Source organism: Rhea pennata, chromosome Z (genome assembly GCF_028389875.1).
Source record: "Rhea pennata isolate bPtePen1 chromosome Z, bPtePen1.pri, whole genome shotgun sequence".
Classification (NCBI taxonomy): Eukaryota; Metazoa; Chordata; class Aves; order Rheiformes; family Rheidae; genus Rhea; species Rhea pennata.
In genome coordinates this window covers 69,181,498-69,203,479 of record NC_084702.1, presented here as the reverse complement: position 1 = coordinate 69,203,479, position 21,982 = coordinate 69,181,498, and the positions used below count along the sequence as shown (strand labels likewise).

At 40.0% G+C, this 21,982-nt stretch overlaps 1 protein-coding gene across 2 annotated transcripts in view; it reads left to right on the top strand.

Moving 5' to 3' along the window:
* Positions 1-21,982, top strand: part of RAI14 (retinoic acid induced 14) — an 83,837-nt gene that overhangs the window by 32,961 nt on the left and 28,894 nt on the right. For both annotated transcript variants that reach the window (XM_062599453.1, XM_062599452.1), the window contains exon 3: positions 15,833-15,963. In XM_062599453.1, coding sequence (XP_062455437.1) covers positions 15,833-15,963 — 131 coding nt within the window. The remainder of the gene's footprint in view (positions 1-15,832; positions 15,964-21,982) is intronic.

Below are 21,982 nucleotides of genomic sequence, written 5' to 3'. Positions count from 1 at the left end.
AAAGCTCAGTTAGACTGGCTGTCATCCACTTTCCACTTCAGTTTTCCTGTTTGACATTAAATGTTTGGAAAACTTCTTGCATAGGCATAGAAAGAAGTGAATGACGCATTCTAAGATACAACAAAGCAAAGGAAGTGGCTAGCTACCCATGAAGTTCAGTGTTCATGTAGAACTTCTAATTTATTTCCAAATAGTGTAACATTCTCAAAATTCTGTTGTTTAGCCAAAATGTTTGTTGCTTTCATTTTGAAAAATCGAATGGGACCAGTGGAATTCTCTTTTCCTCACATCATACATGTTCTGCGCTGTTCCATTTCCAGTGTGAAAAGCTAGTGAATGAAGTTCTCCTTGCTGTTCCTGCTGCGCTGTGGCGGCTGCAGGTGACCTTCCAGCAACTGTGAAGCTGCAGCCTACAGCTTGGTGTCTCATGCCCTCCCTGGTGTTGTGCAGCTGGTTTGTATGTCCGCTCTGCGCTGGAAGTGGCAGAGGAGGTGGCCAGCCTGTCATGAGCGTAACAGCCCTGTTTCACAAAGTAAAACCAGTTCAGTGGCTGGGCAGGCGTTCAGCGAGCAGCCTGGAGCAACGGGTTGTGTCAGGGACTGAGTACAAAGCCTTGGACAGCTGCGGCGCAGAGGTTTAATTTATAGTGACGTTGTGGAGCGTGTGCCAAAACTTTCCTCGCTCCCGAGGAAACAGTTTTCAGTGGATAATCGTTCGGCATCGTAGGGTTGTTCGCAGATGCTGGGGAGCGGTTTGGTTTTTCTCGAGCAGATGGCAGCGCTTTGTGGTAAGATTATGGAAGACTTGTCTGTTCCTGGTTCAGTATAATTGCAGTAGTCACTGAGGTAATATTACTTCCATATTTTGCTAATAGCAACATCTTCACTTTTACCTATTCTGGTAAAGTAACAGATTACTTTTGCTTTCTGACCTTTGCCAGTCTCTTGCCATTCAAGCAGCTTGCCAGGTTGCTGATTCTGATTTCTGAGAATTGCAAGACTGCTGTGAAATACACTCAGAAGTTCTCCAAATTTCAGTCCTTGATTTTTGAGTGCAATGAAGTTTTTTAAAAGAATAAAACAAAATTTATGTCTTTGTGATTGATGCTTCATCTGTTAATTTTGCAGACTTTCAGACCAAGTTCTTGAGAGCTTCCTTTTCAAATCCATATTTAGGTGTCTAAAGAGGATATTTATCTTTCAAAATGGCTGTGCATTCAACAAATAATTCAGTATTTTTGTACTTGCATAGTATAATATAATTAAAGTAGTCACTTTCTGTAAGAAGGGATAGTCCACTATGTTGTAAGTTTTTGCGGTCAAGATGTGACCTCAGCCTCTGTCAGAATGGCTGGTTTTTCCATCCTTAGCTTTTTATCCAGTCCCTGATGTGCAAGTGTGGCTGCAGCTTCCTCTTCAGTTTGTACTTCATCTCTTGGCTCGTGATTTTGGGGTTTTATTTTTTTGATTGGTTTATTGTTTTCTTTTCTTCCTTGCTTTCCATCTCTCAATTCCTGAAGGAGAAAAGCAGTGGCATCTTGTGTGGCTGTCTTCTTCCCTAGGGCAGTGGGTCTAGCATGGCTTGGTGCTGGTGCCCAGCAGGCCCTGCAGAGGCCAGCCTGTCTGCTGTTGGCTTTCCTTCTCTAGAGCAGGAGAGGGAGTAAGAGCTGTGACAGAAAAAGCAGTGGGTCTGAGCAGATTTCTGTCAGGAATAGATCAATGGTTACTAGTTCAGCTCGAGGGCACCTCTAGCCTAGTTTTCCAGTCTTCTGGCTTTCACAGTGCCTGTCAGTGCATACCCAGGTAGAGCAAGCACAAAGCAAATATGTATGGCACTGAGTTGTAATAGTTCCCTAGCTGCTGACTTTTCCAGCTCAAGCCATTTCCTGACCCTGTTGTGGTTTGAACAAGCATCTCTTCCAAATCTCTAATGAATCTCTCTCCTAATACATGATCGGTCCCTCCTTGAACCCTTGTAAACTTCTTGCATCTGCTGTATCCTTTGGCAAGGAGTTCCTCAAGTCTGCTATTGACTCTGTTTTGTTCTGAACCGAACCTGGTCCCACTACTTCCGTTTGATGGTCCCTCACAGTGCTGGAAAAGACGTTGAACAGTTGATCCCCAACCCCTTTCCCTGTATTACTGATGATTTTATGGACTTGATATCCCTGTTAGCTTGTCTCTCGTTGAGGCAGAGGCATCCTAGCCTTTTCATCCTTCCTACAGAAGCTATTCCGTATTTCTGATCATCTTGCCCTTTCCTGAACCTGTTCCAGCTCTAAAGCATTAGAGATGAGAGAGATGAATGCTGCATACACTATTCAAGCTGTTGGTGAATGACTTGAATAAATCGTTGGTGTACAGTGCACAGTGAGTCGATTCTGTTCTTTATGCTTTACCTGTTGATTCCTAACGCTTTGATTTGATACAGATTGCACTGGGAGTCAGGAGATTGGGATGCGTTTCCTGGCTGTGCTTTTGATCACTTGCTTTTGATCAGATGGTTCTTGGTTTATGCATCTTCTCTGAACCTTTAAGCTGGTGTGGCTAGGTGTGTATGCCCCTAGGGAAAGGAGTGGTCTGTAACATGGTGATTCTGTGCAGGCTATGGAGTAATGTCTTTATACCCTAGTCCCCAGTAATTATCCCTCACTAGTTTTCTCATTGTGAGAAATGAAACTTCCGCTGTTTCTCTCTTTTCTTTACTTTTCTTGTTGGATTCAGTTCATTTTTCTGATAGCTTGACTTGAATTGTGGGTGGCTTAAAACTATTTACAATAAAAAGCAGAGTTTTTCATAAACTCTGCTAGACCTTGCATGTTTAGTTAAGACATCTGTGCATACCTTCTTAGATGGAGCCCTAAATATAATGAGGACCATACTGATAACTGTATCGAACGCTTATGTCAAATACTGTTCATTCCAGTGGTGGTAAAACATTTTATTTCTGTTGTGCATACTTGTATAATTAATGAACTGAAAAGTATTTTACTTGCCAGAGCTGATGGCTCTGATATCCTTCTCAGCAGTTCTGTTTCACTCAAACTTTACATAATGCAGAAAGTAATATTCTTTGCCACCTGAAGTGTTGTTAGTGTATATTCTTTCCCCTTCCCTTTATTTTTTTTTTTTAAGGGAAGCTTCCTTTGATTTGCAAATAAGTCTTTTAAGAATTTTTTTTCCCCTCCAGATTTTTCTTGTTCAGTACGAGTGAAGTAGTAATAAGCCACAGATTGCTTTCAGAGTTTGAGAAGACCAACTTTTTCAAAGAGGCATTCCTGCAGAAAGGTGTAACAGGCAAGTTGTTTGCTTTGCACATACTTAGCTGAGCAGTATTTATAACAATAATGGTTGATGCATTAATTGTAGTTTTTAAGAGCAATACCCATTACTTTTCCAAGAAAAGATTTAAGAATATTTATCTTGGAGACTTTTTTTAAAAAAACAAACCTGCTTACTTGTGTAATACCTTTTTAAAACAGCTAGCCAGATGGATCCAGGGAATGCTTGTGCATGTCACATATGTCTAATGCCTTTCCTTCTGCTGGGACGAAACTACATTACATCATATTTTATGATTACAAGACAGAATTTTAATGGAACTTGGCCATGTGCTTGAGTCATCTGTTCTCTTCAGTTCTGGAAGGATTATACTAGCATCTTCAAAAGACTATTACATTTATTGGCTTTTTTAACCCATACAATTTGGAAAACTTCTGCTGTTTCTGGCAATGAAAACTATCCATTTTCAGCTTATTATTTATACAATCTCTTCAGTTATTAACTGAGTCTGTTAAAGAGGCTGTTACAGGATGCAAAAAGATGTTTGTTAATTTGAGTTTCATATCTCATGAGATGGAAGGAAACTCCAGTGATATGTAATGCAGATAATTACAAAAATACAAGTGCTTTGCATTTTTGTCATGACCTACAAAGCTCTTAGGGGTTATCTTTTGTTCCTTGAAGACTTAATGCCTGTTACAAATCATTAGTCTCCCTTCCTCTCCCCCTCCCACCACCCTCTCTCAACATAAATTATTGAAAAGAAAAGCATGTTTTGAAAAGGATGAGAATTAACTAACCACTGAATGGTCATTTGCTCCTCGGAATGGTTTGAATTCAGCAGTTACTTGTAGCTGTTGCATTAGATGCACTCCGTAATCCAGTGTTGCCACAGCGTACACTCTCAGTCTTGGAAAAGTGTGTAGAGTAAACAGGACATTGTAGGGAGCAAATATCTAGGGATATTTGTCCGGTCTCTCTGCTTGTAAGCATCAAAGGGAAAGAGTGTGTTTTGGATAAATGTTCTCTAAGTTTTACATTATTATCTGAATTACATTATTTCTCTCTCATGTTAACCTCACCATAGGCTATAACAAAGAGGTTGTGGCTGAAACAGGATTATTTTTGATGGCAAAAAAGCGGTTGGTAGCACAACAGGACCACTTTACTTGGGGTTGTGTGCTCTGTCCCCAAACAGACTCTGGGCTCTGGGCTGCCCTTCAGGATTTTGTGCTCTCTGTATCTTTTCATTGTCACTTTTTAATTAGCGGCGACTTTGTACTGGGAAGGTGCAAATTGCTTAGTGTTGTTTAGCTGCTAAACTCTTTTAGTATAGAAACTGTGCATGGGTCTTGTGAAGAAGTCGGAATCCTAAGGAGGATCTCTCAGCGTAGTAGCAGCAATACCCCTCACAGAGGGAGAACAAGACGAGATGCCGAAGCCATTGGTAGCACTCATCACTGATAAGTGAAAAGTATCTTGATGATCTTGAGGAGCAATTGAAAGGAGCCAAGTGGATTATTAAAAAAAAAAAAAAAAGCAACAACAACAACAACAACAAAAAGTGTGTGAGGGGTATCTTCTCTCAAGTTATGTGAATAATCCTAGCATATTGGCAAGGTGCAGGAGATCCAAATGGGTAAGAGCACTGCAGTGATGGCGCTTAACACTCTAGCAACTCACATGTTGGTAAGGAATATATATATATGTATATATATATAAGTGTGTGTGTGTGCGCGCGTATATATTATATATATGTGTATGTATATATATACACGCACATGCACACACACACACACGTGTGTGTGTATATATATATATATATATATATATACACACACACACACATACACACAGATAAGAACAGCAGGGTTCTTAATGTCTAGACTGGTCAGTACAGAGCTAGGGTGATTGTGCCAGGAGGCAGATAGCTCAGTCACTGTTCAAACAGGAAGGAGTTGAACCTCGCCACTATCTTGGGGCAAATAGCTGAGTTTCTGCAGGCTGCCTGGAGGATGGGGTACCAGCTGTGGCCCTGATCGCACAAAAGCACGAGGCCATCTGTGCCTGCTAGATGGAGAGTCTACGTAATGAGTGTTACGGTTCATCCCTGGAGAGGAGTGAAGTTCCTTCCATGACTGAGAAGGATGTGGGCCCAAGGGAAGGAGCCAGGGTGTGTGCTCAGTTACCCTTTCTCTACTTTTATGTGAACCCTGCTGTGTTGGGCTGTTCAGCAGCCCATCAGACACAGACTTGTCTGATTCTCAGTGCATGTGATGTGGAGGATAAATAATGTGGGAAGATATGGTGTTGAAAAATCTCATGCACTCTTCCCTAGCTGCTGAAGGGAATTTTATTTTTGTGCAAAACAACTGTTTTTTCTCCAAATTTCTTTAGTCCTACTAGGAATGTATCTTAGGTGTAGCTTTCATATGACACTTAAGTTATCTTTCATTGCACCAATGGAATTTAAAATAGCAAGCTAGGCTTAGCCAAGCTATAATATTTGATTTGGAGACTGACAAGTATTAGATCCAGCGGTTATAATTCATGGCACAAACATCTGTCAGTGGCCTCACAAAGATCAGACATAGTGGAGCTTATTTTGCCTTCTTTTGCAGTCTTGAAGTGCTTTTAGAGATTGAGTTGAGCTCTTAAAGACTCCAAACAAAACCATTTCTTGGAAAAGGGTTTTGTCTCTTTGTATGCAGTGTGTTTTGTTTGGCTATCTCATGGGTTTCAGAATAGAAGGCTATACCCCAGTAACAGTGGATATGTTCTTTACAAGAATGCCTATTTCCACTATAAATAGACTATTTTCCTACTCTGAATAGTTTTGAGATTTTAATATAGATTTTTTTTGTTATGAATTTTGAAATTGGATTGCTTCCTACCATGATAATCTAGTAGGTATAAAAAATAATTTGAAGTGGTTTTAGAAATAACTAAGATGCTTTTTGAGTATTTTGGGAAATAATAAGATGGTAGAATTTTGTCAAGTAATCCGCTTCAGTCTCTGTTAGTAGGAATGCTCCCTCTTGCCCCCAACAGCTTTCAGTATGTGGGCTATGGTATCATGTGGATATTTGTAATGTAAAGTACCATGCTGGCTGGTACCTTATCAATACATCTTGAAGCAGCAGTGTCAGTGATCAGTTGTCTGATTCAGAACTGTGTGCAGTTCTGTTTGGTACTGAAGATTTCTTATCTGTAGAATTCATATTTAGCCTTTGTGTCTTTTTGCCTTTACAGAATAACAACAAAAAAAGTGCAACTGCTCCAAAACTAATGAAAAACAAGTTTACTGTGCAGAAATGGGAAAATGTGCAATGGCTGGGAAGTTGCAGCATGAGGCAGCAGGAAAGATGGAGCTGTAAGTGTAGAAAGTGCCAGTCCTCATAGCTGAGCTAATGTTGGATGTAAGTGGGTTCCTGCAGGACAGGACAACATTCATTTGCTCATCTGGAAGCAGGAAGATCCATCAAGCACTGATGGTCTCTGGCTTAATTTACTGATCAGCAGAAACCGGAGGGTGTTACTGAAGATCTGACTGGACAGAGTAAGCTCAGATAGTCACATCAGCAAATAAGAAAATTCTGCAGGGAAGTGATGTGTGTATAGCATTGCAAACATAAAGCCAACAGGCTGACCAAGGAGCTCAGACCTGTTCCCTGGTCATTAGGGCACAAGCTGCTCTCAGAGACTATTGTCTCCAACGCCGTATTGCAGAGTGCAAGACAATCGACACAAGAGCTGAACAAACAGAATTTGCTTGCAGAGTTGGCAGTTTCCCTGTATCTTACAGCCTGCTTTTCACCAAAAAATACTTACTAGATAAAAGGTGAGGTTGGATTATGCAGTCCATTTCACTTTACATCTCCTGATTTCCTTCCCCCCCCCCCCAACTGAACATAAAGCATCTGTATACCAGAAATCCTGAAGACCTGAAAGGCTAAATGTCCTTTATGTGAGTAACAGTTTGTCCTTGATGCATAGCTAAAATCTTTTGATTCAGTGGTTCTTAAACCTTAAAACTTTATTGGAAAGCAGTTCTTTTCCAGTCTTCTAATGCTGAAGATAAGCTTCTTAATTATATTCTTTTTAATAAATTAGAAATAAGGATTCTAGATGTTCTTTGGATCACTATTGCTAAGGGAATTTGTTGTTGTTTGTTTGTTTTTAATTTAAGTTTGTATTTTGATACCCCCTTGATTTTTGAAGGAAAGAACTGCCATGTGTCCAGCAGTAGACTGCAGTTTACTAGGTGTATTTTGGTTTTGATAACACCTACTGAGTAATTTCAAGATGAGAGAAGCAATCAGCTGAGAGCTGAGAGCAATCAGAGCAATGGCAGATGATCACTTTAAAGAGGATTGATAAGAATTTTTTTTAAGTATTAAAAAATCTGCCGTGGGTTTTTTTTTTTTTTTTTTGCCTATGTTAAAATAAGCCATTGTTTCATTTATACAAATATACTCAATTAATTGTTGACTTTACTTTCTTGTCTCTTATTGAGAATAATCAGTTGCCTGTGGTGTGGTTATTCCTACATCTATCAAGTATCTATCTTCAAGTAAAGATAAATCTCCAGTTTTTTATTGGTGATGTGTGAGGTGATAAACAATGGGCAGGGGTTTGACATATTGCCAATGCTGCATGTTACTAATGATTTGATGTAGTTTTTCCTTTTTTGTTCATTTTTCCTGTTTTGTTCTAATGCTTAGCATGTGGTGAGCTTCATGCTCACCGCTTTCCTTCATCTCCACTGGAAGTAAATTGGTTACTTGAAAACAGCAGTAATTGCTTAAAAGAAAATAGAAGCCCTGAAGTATCTAGATGCAATACTTCCTGATGTTAACAAGAAATCTTGCTGTTCCTCAAATGCAGAAATTGATTTCCTTTATCTTGAAGCAAGGCTAAAAAGTAGCATCAGAAACAAAACTGCATCGTGGGTTTTCCTGGGAAGTGAAATGAGAAGCATTTGTTAGTTGTGTCTCACAATGTTGGTAGAACTCCACTGTGTGACTGTAAGCTCACTAGTTGCGGCCTGACCATTTTTCTTGGTCTGGGTGGACCTCTTGGCCTCCCTTGGAGACTTTCTGACCTCAGCCTTTTCCCTTATTTCTTATTCCTTCATAGAAATAAAATTCTATGCCAAATTATGAATAGGCTACTGATCCCCCCTCTATTAACTGTGTGGATTCCTGACACCCTGACCTTATGGCTCCTTTGCATTTAAAGCCCAACCAAAATTGTTAAAGCAAACCCAGATTTGTCAAGAAAATAATTGTACTTTACTAACAAGAAACATAAATATCTCAGCGAAACAGCAAGCTCTTAAATGCATTTTTTCCTATTTTCATTGCCCTCTTGGGTGTTCAGCTCAGTCTGCTGCAAATTCCAGTCATTATTTAAGCAAAGACTGCTCTCAGTTTTCCCTGCAACTTTTTTTTTTTTTTTTCCTTCAAGAACTTGCTGTCTCAGGTGGCAGTTTCAGTCTGGTCGTCTTTCCCCTTCTCTGCTCGTCAAAGACTCTTTCTTTTCATAGCTTGCAGGCCCCTTGGTCAGGAGACCTTCCAGGCAATGTCACTGGCAGACAGAAGTGCCCTGCTGAGTGACTTGCTGTTCAGCTGTATTATTCTGGGGTTCAGCAGGAAAAAATGGTTTGCTTGGATAATAATCACTTCTTTATCCACAGAAGCCCAATGAATGGGTAATTATCAAGGTTTACTGACAATCTACTGCTAGCCTTTTGTCACCGTCCCTTGTTCGTTCACTCCAGCACAGGCTGTTTCCTGCCTTCTTCACGGTGGTTTTATCTGCTCTTCATGTGGAATTCCTGGTCTGACACAAATGCAGTCTCCAGCATCAGACAGACCTCACCCGCTTTGCGTAGACGGTTCCCCCCGACTTGGCACAGGTAGCACGAGAAGCAGGAGAAAGACAGTGGATTGACATTTGGGGCTGTTAAGAGGTCTACAAATAACTTGTTTTGCCACTCCTGTTTCCGCCTTTAAAGAAATGCTGTGAACAGTAAATGCTTTGGCTGTTTATGTAAATATTAAGTATTAGCCATCAGTCACTTAAAAGTGGGAACATAGGTGGCCAAGTGAAGCTGGAAAAGGCCATTTCTGGTGTAGCAATTAGACAGTGATGTATAGATAGTGTCATTATGAATTACTTCCAAAGCTGCTGTCACACTTAGCTTTTTTTGACAACTCGTTAACTAGAGGTCAGGACCTTCCCTGCGGTGAGGTTAATGAACGCAGCACCTTGCGGCATGACGTTCAGGATGCCGCGTTAAGTGGTGTGCAGAGTGCAGCAGAGGTCAGCGTGCAGTGGCACTGGTGCCATATGTGGCCCACGGGCGGGTTTTGAGTGGTACGGAAAGGGCTGGAGCCCCAGAAATGGAAAGGGGCCCCAAGGCAGCAGCAGCTTCTGGCATCCACTAAGTGCTGAATGTCCTGGGAGCTGCAGCCGCAGACTGGGTCAGGAGTTGCTGGTAAGCCTAACGGCATCTTGCCCCTCTGCAGAAAAGCTTTCTGCCCCTGCCTCTCCGGTTTGCCGTTGGCAAACTCGGTCGCTAATTTTGGGGCTGGAGGTCTGGGAAAGGTATAGGCTACTTCCACACTTATCACTGACTCCTGGACTATAATGTTTTCAGATAAGCTATTTTCTTTAGAGAAAGGCTCTCCTCTGTTGTTTTAACTTTGAGGGACATTTCCTCTAGTGACTGCATTCCCTATAATAGAACTGTTGTTGTTTTTAAGACTCTCTTGGGAAGTCCAGCACATGTGGACTTTTGTGGATGACCTTGTGATGCAGTGACGTGCAGTGTCTTTGCCATGCGATTGTTTGAGGCCAGCCTGTAAGTCTGTAAGTACTCCTTTCCTTTTCAGACAGCGAGCTGCTGAGCTTGAAATTGTTAGGAATTTCAATTTGCTACTCAGCTTCCCTGCAGTTCTGATTTCAGATGAGATAACGTAATCTGTCTCCAGTATTTGCAACAATACAAGGTCACGTAAATCATCGCCTGTAGGCTACATGCCAAAGATAAAGAAAGACAGTTGTCCGGTTAATGTTTGTTCAGGTCTTTGTGCGTGGAAGACACTGCATGCCAGTGCTCAGGAGAAGTATTACCTTCTTCTGATGTGTGTTGTCATTTCTCGTGTGACATACACACACAGGTAATATCAAGACAACTGAGTTTAATGTCCTGATGTGGTAGCGGTGATGATTAAAAAAAAAAAAAAAAAGAAGAAGAAGAAAGAAAAGTGGGAGCCTCAAAGGCTTTAGTAAAAATCTTTTTTTTTAATTCTTGAACTTCTCCTCTGAACAGAAAAATAATTCCATTTGTGACAGAGAAACCTTCATACCAAAAGCTTTTCTCATAGTTAAAACTTGAATCAACTGTTTTGAGCAATGTTTTCTTTGAACTGCAAAACAATTTTTCAGCTTCGCATACTTGCATGATCTCAATAATAAAGCATTTTTTGATGGGCAGTTTCAGCTGCAGATATAGTAACTGTTCTAATTAGTATCTCAGAGCCATATGGTCACCTATAGATTTGTGGAGGAAATAATCTGCGTTTAGAGGAAGCACTCAGTCGAAAGCTGTGAGTGCAGTTGCTGTCGGTAAGTGCTCCTGAAGGATGTCTCTGCTGCGTGGGTGAAGGTCCCACCCATCCTGACCGTGCACGTGGAGGGTGTTGCAAGTGCTCTGCTTCGGGCTCGAGCGTCGTGCCCTTTTTTCGAGCGTCGTGCCCTTTTTTGTGACCTGTGGTGTGGATTGAGTCAGTCACCCCTCTCCTGTCCGCTGCCTCACTTCGTTAACCTCTGTCCGGCAGTGCCTCCCACAGGGGTGGCTTTCCACCCACAGCTCCACAGTCTCCTCCCTGATCCCTTTTGTCGGATTCTTACATGTTTAAGCCTGGAAAACACTTAATGGTTACTGGAGAGATGCACTGTATGGCATTGGTCAGAAGCATCTCTCCAGTTCATCTGTTCATCTGAAGAATGAAAATTAAGGCTAAAGACAATGTTTGAGAGGGATGTTAAGCTTCTGTCAGACTGTATCAGCATTCTGATGAGTATTACTTTCTCTTCTGATAAGTAATGCCCTTTACCTTTAAGTATCAAGGCTTCAACTATACAGGATACTCTTTTTCTTTTCTTTTTTTTTTTTTGGGGGGGGGGGGTGGGTTAAAAATTGATGCCAAGAGAGACTCTATAGAATGCCAGTTCTCCTTTATTACACCAAAACCTGTGTTTCATCAGCTGAGTTTTGCATGTGTTCACAAACCACTGTCATTGCAGAATGTCACTAGCTTGGACGTCAGCTGGTTGGCACGTGGCCGGCAGAAGTGGAGAGGGACTTGGTTTTGGGGGCAGGGGAAAGGAGGATAACTCCTTAACACATGTGCTGTTTCTTCCAGGCTCAGATGATACGCTAAATGAGCAGGCTTAGCCAGGGCTGGGAGCACCTGCGTTTTCTACCATCACAGCAGAAGCTGACTGTTGAGTTTTCAGTAGATACTTGATACTAGGTGTGACTTAGGGGATCAAAACCAGATGGGCTAATATTGAAATAGATTGAGAATTTGTATGTAATGCAACAGTCACTGCCTTTGCTCAGAGATTTGTGTTTTCTGATCTGCTCTGGGACCAGTAGCTCTGCGGGTGTTAATTACAAGAGACTGTGTGAAAGCCCACTAAGTGTCTCCAGCTCCCTTGCCAGCTTCTGGGTACAGTGACTTTTTGGGTGTCGTATGGATTCTATTTTCTTCTGTTTTTTTTTCATGAAGATGATGGGTAATAAGGTTACAATACCCCCTTGGAATGGGTGTTTTTGAGAGTCCATGGCATTCCATTTATTTTATTTATTTGCTATGTCTTTAACTTCTGGAATGTGTTGTATGATGCTGCTGACTGGAACGCAGCAGAGGAATAAAAACAGTTCAGTAGTGGCAGAGGAATACTTCAGCAACAGTTGATATCTACATAATTTTTATTTTCTGTGTGGACAAGCTGATTGCAGAATACAGATGTATCCCTCATTGCATTTTGCAAGTAAGATACGAGATTTGTAAACAAATTTATGTACCTTGCCTTGTAGTTAAATGTGTATAATCGTGAAGCAGCTTGGATATAAAATTATCCTTTCATCTACAATAATAACATCTTTAGTGCTGCTCTAGAACAGAATTGTCATTGCTTTAATACAAAGATGTAATTTTTATTTGAGTAATACGATATATTGGCTTTTAAGCTTCTTGTATAGAATAAAGCTATTTTAATTTATAAATGAGCACATTTCTGCTACAGAGTGATGAAGGGAAACTGCACGTGTCCTTTGTTTTCCGAGAGCAAAAGGCAAGAGCTGGTACAGTCATGTTAAAGGTTTTACAGCATCACTAAGAGGAAATCTGAAAATACACAATTGGAAGAACTAATGTTAGCTGATCAGGTGTGTGGCAGTCTCTATGAAATTATTCGTTCCTTTAGCAATTCTGAGTAAGTGCTTAGAAGAAACAACACTAATTAGCTACTAGGACTAGCACCCTGAAAACGGGGCTCTGAAATGATTACCAAATGTAGAGCTTCCTATTCTCACCTTCAGCCTTCTCTGAGAGGGAAGAGGTATTTACCAGCTTTGCATGAAAAATAAGGAAACGTACACTGATAGCCTTTTCTTGACACTGTGATGAATCTGAGGGAACTGAGTATTTTCAGGGCCCAAGTGAGAAATTGCATTAGTTACCGCTTGTCCGAGGTTGGGACTGTCTAACTGATGAACAGGAAGCAGTTGTTGAAATGATGCAGTGTTAAATCTTAGTGCAGCTGTGTATGCATGAACATGTATTTCTGTTATGAAGGAAAGTATGGTTGAAAACCACATTAAAGATTAAATGAAATTTATTTCAAGACATATACCAGCGTGTTTTACTGTTACCAAAAACATGGCGTCATTCAGCAATGTAAAAAAAACATCTTCAGAGCACTCCAGGCTTCCCCCGTTCAGCATCTGTAAATCTCCCAGGTACAGCTTCCATGCTTGGTAAATACTGAGGTATAATTTGAGACCCAGCTGTGTTGTTTTTTTCTTGGGTCTGGGATGTTTATTATCAGTGTAATTATGGATAGGGTGGGGGTTATCACAGCAACCCCTGCAAGGGGAGATGGGCTGTTGATTTTGGTTCTTTCTGAAATTTGGAGATTGGCATTGGTGTGCTTGTTTTTGCATACTGCTAAATGGATTATTGGAATATATACCACCAATTTTTCAGTTTAATAGCTGAATATTAAATATTTATGCAGCTGCTCCTAGAGGACTAAGCTATGCTTATACTATAAAGCTGAATGCTCTTATAGCTGTGCTGAAATCCATTCTGCCAGGGTTTTTCAATAAGCCTTAATCTTAGTGTTTTCCTGTAGCTTATTCTGTTTCATGTTTTGAAAGTAGAACGGGTTATTTCAGGTCATTAGAAGATCTTAAATTAGGTGTTCTTGTGTTTCTTTTTTGAAGTACAGGTTAGTGTTTTGTTAGAAGTGTGTGTGTAGAATATCATATTACTTGCAGCCTCCCGCTTCCCTTTCTAAGGTTTAAAAAAAAAAAAGTGCAGGAGGTAAATGCTGCCAATGCTTTGCAGTCATCTTGGTAATTTGTGGGTAAGGTTGGTTTATCAAATAGCCTGTGTTTAAATATCTTTTTCTTGCATGAATGGTGAATAAAAACAGGATAAACTCCAAAAGAAAAGGGGTAATATGCTATCAAAAGCTGTGTTAATTTTAAAAGATTTTATTTACAAGTAAGATGCATTTTTTAACATCTGTTTTTAATAATAGACTCCCTTTTAAAAGCACAAAATTCCCCAAACCAAGAATATGCAACAAGTTTCATATTAGGTGGAGACTGCTGCTTGGCAGGGCACTCATTGCCATGGAGTCTAAATATTGCTAAGAGAAACATCATTTTTTGCTGATGTAACTAATGCTCTAGAGTCTACAGCAGTTTATTCCACTGATTTATAAGAATAAAGAATATAACTTGCTGGATGTGCATTTACCCACCAGTCATGGCACTTGCCGAGCAGACTGCAATCACTCTTTTCGTCTTCTGCGTGCCCCTTCCTTTGCGGAGCTGCCATCCAGACCTCCTCGTTCCAGGTGGCGTTCCTTCAGCTCGTGCCTCCTCTCCTGCCCCGACGGCACCCTCTCCCTGAGGGTTTTGTGTTTTAGCTTTTAAACTGCCGCTAACACGTAACAGTTTTCCCCTGTCCCGTTTTTCAGGGTGTGCACAGCCTGTGGAGTTGATTCATAACAGCACACACCTCATGCTCTCTTTTCCACAGCAGTCCACAAGGAGAAACATCAGGTTGTGTGTTCAGCTCGGGGCGAAAGAGTCTCTGTGCAGAGCATTCAGGACAGAGGGATTAACCTGAACATTTCTCAAGGAACATATTAATATGAATTCAGTCCTTTCCAAAGTTGGCAGAAATCTAGTGCTGACAAATAGGCAGTCATGCTGGAGATGAGCAGACTGATGCCAAAGAGAAAGCTGTAATCTGTTGAAGATACACCCCTGAGTATGGCAGGGTGTAGCGCTAATCCAAATGCAGTTTTTAATTCCACGCAAACCAGATGCTCTTCGGAAGATTGCACTCTTGTCAGTTCAGGCAAGAAGGCATGGATACAACTTTCACTCCTTTTCCAGAAGGTTGTTTTTTTTTTCTTGTAATCTTACAGGATAGAGAGACATTCCCCCCTCTTCTTGTTAGATTCAATTTGGTGGTCTGGTAGAAGGAATAGGCCAGGTCCTGAAAGCACCTTAGGGAAGAGGGGAATCACCGCAGTAGACATAAGGATCCTTTCACTCATCCAGCTGGCAAAGATGAGCAAAACAAATCAGTGGATTATGCTGAGAAAAGCTTGAGCGTAGGGTGGTTGGTCATCTTTTGCTTTCAGCAGTGCTTGGAATGTGCTATCTATTGATGGGTTGATTTGTTTGTCGTAAATATGACAGGGAAATAAAAGCTTAGTAAAACTCATCGGTGTGGGAAAAGCAGTCTCTGAACTGGCTAGTCTCTTATGAAGCGTCTGTTGGGGAAAGCCTTAAACATGGAAAGTCTTGGCCAGCCTGTGTTAGTAGGGTGGGGTGTGAACCAGCAGAGACAGCTCATTGCCTATGCACATGATGTATATGATGGTCTCATGGGGCCAGTACAGCTCCATAATAGGAAACAGGACTAGACGAATGAAGGAGAACTTGTTTAATCGCAGTAAAAGCAAGTAGACATAGTTCTGCACTACTGTTCTACAAAATGAGTTTCCATACTAGACCTCATCGCCTGCCAATGGCTTAGGTCCTGGCTTCAGCCCTCGAGTCTGTGGGAGCCTGCGCTACACAGGTTGCAAGTTACTTTCACGGTGCCGTATCTTTGGGTTGGGTTTTTGTTTTAGATTACTGAGGAGTGTGTGTGGGAGGATCATTCAGGGAAGCCTGGACATAGTGCTGGTACTAATGTTTATTTCTTCTTTTTTTCTTACTCCAGACTAATGAGTGGAATAAGAATGATGATCGGCTGCTGCAGGCAGTGGAGAATGGCGATCCTGAGAAGGTGGCTTCATTGCTGAGTAAAAAGGGAGCCAATGCCACCAAACAAGATAGTGAGGGCAAAACTGCGTAAGTCCATCGTTAAACTTGTGAACTGAGCGCAAGTGAGGAAAAAAACAGCACTGGGTGTATATGCCCCTTGAAAGAGTTAAGAACCAGAAGAGATCAGTGTGAAATGCAATTTTCTTTTCACCTGAAGCACAATACATTCTGCAAGGCTTCTTTCTGATAGTCTATATTTGTAATCCTTCATTTAAAATTCCATTTCAGAATCATGAATCCATTGAGGTGGCTCAAAGTGCAATTGCTGGGCTGATTGGTGCCCTTTTAGGACAGGATATTTTGGGACTTAGAAATTTTGTGACACACTACAGATTGAAGACTCTGAAAAAGCATTAATATTTGGAGCTATTTTTCCCATGGACATCAGTTTAATGGCATAGAACTGAAGATAATTTTTTTTTCTAAATAGATTAATTTGAACTGAAAATATAGTGATTAGGTTTTAAAATCTTGCAGATGTTAATGGTTCTTGGGACTGTTCCTTATTTTGATTGGAATTTGGCATGGAAAGAGTTTTGTGTGAAAGAGATTCTCTTTGCAGTCTGAATATATATCTCAAATATAGCATTTTCCTCTTCTGTTTTTCTTTTCCTTTTATCCTATGAATTTTTTTGACTTGTGGAGGAAATTAAAAATTCCAGTAAGAAAATTACAACTATTGGATTCTGTCCTTTAACTTTCTTGTTTCTTTCTTATGGAATAGAAAGATGATTAAGTGGTTAAATTAAGCATTCCCTGGAAAAACCAAAGCCTTTATAAAGTTGTGGATAGAGGAGGAGAAGGGAAAACAGTTCCTATATTGGGAGAGGCAGCACAAAGCAGTTTATACCAGATAACGAGTTCCAATGAATTACCTCTGGGTTATATTTACTGAGTCACGCTCTGCTTCTTGCTTGGTCTGGTTGTTTCCTCCATCTGCTCTATTTCTGTTTTTCATCTTGAGGAAATTGAATGATGGCAGTGACTCATAATGACCTGCAACTTCTTACTGCTGAAGTCCAAGTCCTCTAATTGCTTCAAGTGGGCTTTCTCCACGCTTTAATATGGTTTTAATTTTAAAAAGCTGCATATGCATGGTTTTCTTTTGAAATGGAGAATCGGACATAATTAAAGCATGACTTCCATTGAATCTTCTGAATTACAGCTATGTCTAGCATCTCATGTTTTTATGCTCAGAGTAATTTCAGGGCTGGATTCTTAAGCTGTACTATATCCACTGTAGTGCCTATTTTGCAAATTTCATGTATAATTTGGTGTCATGAATTTGTCTAGGGAATGAGCCAAAATTGATACTATCAGTAAATACACACAAGCTTTTTGACTCTTAAGGAATGGGATTGTTGTTACTATAGGGATCTGGTGCAGTGTTTTTCAGCCTTAGATGGGTACACTACAAAGTTTTGTTGTATCTGCAAATAAAAAAAGGATTTGATGATTATGTTTTAACAAAGATACAGCTACTTCTTTTTAATTGCTTGGAACAAATATGGATTAATGCTATGATCTGATTTTGCCTGTTTAATATGCTTATTTAAATATCATTTAATCGTAAAATATTTCTGCGTAGTGTTTTCAAAGAAAGCTTGAAAAGGTACCCAAATGAAGAAAAATACCATTTCTGAGATACAGAAAGACAGTGAGTCAACTCTTACTCCGTTTCCAGTGCTTTGTGAAACTTAGCAGACCTGCTCAGGTTATTTCTTTTCCAGGTTTAGAAGATAGAGACTGACAGGTGTAGAAACCGTGACACTGATCTGGAGACACATACTTACCAAGGAGCATCGTGACCCAGAAATGTACTCTAGTCTGAGTTTAGTAGCAGGCAACATCTTGTTTCTATTTTTCCCACTTTGGAGTCTTTTTGTTTGTTTGTTAGTGTGTGCAGATGCGTATGATGCCTGTGTGTGTGTGTTTTGATATGCACACACACTCACTCAGTGACTCTAAAAACCAAAATACTGTTGCACAAGCAGTGTTCTCAAATGCAAAGTGAAGCTGGCATAGGTAGGCTTGTTTCTCCTACGTTTACAGGGCAGCGTAACAAGAGCCCGACGCTCTTGTTCTGCCCGTCTCGGACAGCCTGCCCGGAGGCGCAGAGCCCGCTGCAGCCCAGCCCTGAGGTGCACTAGTGTCCCGCAGGACCGCGGCAGTAATTTGTGTCAGCCACCTCGCCTGGAACATCAGGACTCTCGTGCTGGGAAAGAGTGATCTGGAGAGGTCTGTTTGGGACGACTGGCCACCGTCGTGCTCAGAGTTCACTGGCTGCGTGTTAGGAAGAGGTCCACAGTGCCATGTGGGAGGCTCTTTGAACGAGTGGCCTGTTGATCCTCGTGAGTATATACTGATGCACGTGTTTACATAATTAGGCTGAAGGTGACTAACCAGAAGAACATGATGGATTCAATTATGTAACAACTTGCCTAATGCGATTAAATACTTTTGTTGGAATGGAATGTGCTTGAAAGCACAAAAGGAGAAACAATTAAATATTGCAGTTTTGTTTGGCCTGTCATTCTCCTTTCCCTTAAGGTGTGATATGTTTCTATTAAAATCTTTTATTTTCGTTCCTTTTATGAGTAAACCATCAGCAACAACAAAAGCTCTTGGTACTGCTCAGACCTTTATTTGAAGCAAAGTATTTCATGTAGTGTACTAGCTGAAACAAGAGGTGTAGAGGATGCAAATTTTTCCCGTTCAAGGGAAGGATTTTATGTTTTTATTTTATTTTATAATTAAATAGCTTCTTAATGTAAAATGTTTGAACTGAGAGGAATGGAGATCAGAATCCAGGATTTTCTGCCTCTCTCTTGTTGAATACTGAATGCATCCAGTGCGCTCCATAGCTGGTTCAGTTTTGGATGTAATTCCTGAATTTTGCCTGTATCCTCTCATGTCTTAGTCTTCTAGATTCATTTGTTTGTGGCTTGCCTGCATGGGATGAAACGTAGGTGCTTAAACTAATGAGGTCTAGGTACTATAATAAATTCTTTGGAGGTAATATTTCCAGATTTTCATTAGGAATTGTAAGTCTTCAGTACTTAAAAAAAAAAAAAAAATCAAACTAATGAAACAAGGTTTTTAAAGACTTGCCTGGTTTCCCCCCACGCACACCCTGCCTCTGACTCAGTCCTTTCTATAAACAGTAAATGAGTTTTAAGGCTGTGGAGCAAATCCACCCTTGGCATAAGTTGACACAGCCCCATTGTTGCTCCCACTTACACTAGACAAACTAGTGCCAAGCGCATTTGTAATAGAACCTATCTGGAAATCTGACTCTACCATTGTAGTCTTATTCTGCCAGATAGGTTTTTTTTGTCTAGCTTCCTTAAACAACAAATCAGTGCTTTCCAATTTGGAAGTTGATCATTTAAATCCCACTTAAACTAACAAAAAAGGGCTTTTGAAAGAAGGCCTTTTCAGGAGGGGATAGAATTCATTCATTACTGCCCTTTCCACAAGAGCAAGTGTTCAGATGGGTTGTTATTTAAAGAAGTTGCTGCTATTGCTGAAAAAAATTTGGAAATGATTCACTATGTATAAATGGCAGCACTTCTTTGTCCTGAAGTTATTTTGTCTGCATGCCAGTGCATCGCTGCCATGTTTGCGTGTTTCTACAAGGTGGTGAACTAGAATTAAATGCTTATGGCTATTATATGAAACAATAGGTCTCTGTAAATTTTTTTTAACTGCAATTGCATCAGCTGTTGTTTAATAAAATGAGCCTGACAATGGCACAAAAAAGCTTTAGAAACCTCCACAAATGCACTTTTTCAAGGACTCTTTCACAAAACTATTGTCAATGTCCGTCAGTAAGGATGATATATTTTCATTTGAACCAGAGTGTTCATGCCTCAGAGGCTAAGCTGAAAATATATTTTAGAGCATATTCCCACCCTATATTTTTTGTCTTGTACAAAGTATTCGTTTTTGTTTTCCTCGCTTTTGAGTTTTATTGTGCATCATGAAAGACATCAGTGTTCAAAAAGTAAGTCGTGTTTTAAATACCTTTTGAGAGAGAGTCTTTCCTTTAAAGTGATAACCTTAAAGGGAGCTTTTGAATGAATATAGACTTATTACAGACACTATATTGTTCCATTTAAGAAAAGAAAACCTAGAAAATAGTTCAGACAGATGTGACATGAAAATCAGAGAAATATTTTCTCAGTGAGACTGGTGCCTAGGAATGCAAAAATTGCAACATCTTCCCCTTGTTGCTTCTGAATTACTATAAATAAATCCTTTAGAAGACCTTTGAAATTCAGGCAGTCTCCACATGATTGTTGTGTGTGCGTGTTGAGGATCTTCAGTCTAACACGATGCACTGAAAGATGTATCTTTTGCCCAGACTCTTTGTCATCTCCTAAAATTATCCAAATTCTTTAGTGGAAAAGCACACTAACTTCTCAAAATTGTATTAGAGTGGGAGCTGCAAGAAAGATATGAGGACTGTTACCTCTGCAGGAACGAAGTCCATAGATGTTTCAGTGACCTGAAATTATCCCTGATACAAAATAATTTCTGATTTACTTCTATCATAATTAACTTAAAATAGTCCAGACGGTAACATCAGTGTCTAAGTTTCAGATCATGGATAAAATAAAGAAGACAGCAGTGACCTCCATCTATATTTTATCTCTACTCAAGAGATGGCTGAAATATGGTTCTTTTTCCAAACTTTCTTGTAAAGTTTCTTGGGAGATTTGGATATAAGAGTTTTTGTCTCCACCAAACTTTTGTGAAGTTTTATTCAGTTTCAAATCCCAGTTGTCCCTTTTCCCTCCTCTTCCCTGCAGGATTGCTATGAATATAATTCAATCAAGTTGTTGATATTAAATTTCCTGAAGAAATTATTTTCCACTTTAGTCTAACTCATAGAAATGCTAATGAAATATCTGGGCAAGGTTGGACAAAAAACATCCTCTGCCAGGATGGCTAATTGGATTAATTAACTGTTCTATTAATTTCCGTATGAGCAAATTGTTAATACATAGCAAGAGGAAACATTCATATCTTCATGAAAAAATAATATTTAACTCTCAATTTATAGTTTGAGAATACGTGGAAAAAATCCACATTTTGTACAAACATTACTGTATTGACAATCATACCTTATGCAAGCTTTTAAATGAAATTCAAAGAGTAGAGTTCATGTAAGTGGTTTGTTCCTGCCTCTTGACTGAAACAGTATATAGACCATTTTCTCATAGCTGAAATGCATGACACCTCACTCACTTTGAGACACACCATGATACAGATTTTAGTTTTTAGCTCTATTTGTGATAGGATTTTGAACCAACAACATTCAAGTTCTTTTGCATATGCTTTTTAAAAAGCAAATTATTTATAAGACACTTTAATCTTCTTGTACTTTCATGTTAAACACAAAACCAAAATTAACTGAACAGACTATCTTCCTTAGAGAAAGGTTTAGTTTGATTTCAGTAACAAAAATCCTAAACTTCATTTCTGAGAAACCAAAGCTTGTGATTTCATGTATTAAAAAACAAATTCCAAGTGTTACCTAAAGAACAAATTCGTTATTTCATATAAATTGCTTTGAGCAGCAAGAAATATCCCATGGGTTTCACATCTTCCACGCACGGCATTTCCTGCGGATGATACTCAGAGTTCAAGGCGAAAACAACCGATTAGTATTTCTTCTAGGCACCAGCTTGCATCTTCCGTTTTATTTCTTTTTTTTTTTTCCACACAGACTGCAATAGGATAGTTATTCTTAATAATCTATTCCGATTCATTACCTAGCAGTGGGGCTGTCATCTCAGAAGAGAGCAAGGTGCCTTGTGTGAAGGGTCTCTGTAAGCCCCTGTCTCTTCCATTTCTTTTCAAGGGCAGGATAGGCAAAACCCATCACACAGCACCAGGCAGCTGGCGGAATTCCCTGTAAAGCAACTCCATTCACAGACTTGCCAAATATTCAGATTTTACCAGACCTGGCCAAGATTCAAGAAGCTTACCAGTTGCTCAAATTAGAGCATAACCTAGATGATTTTAAGTTTTTGTATGC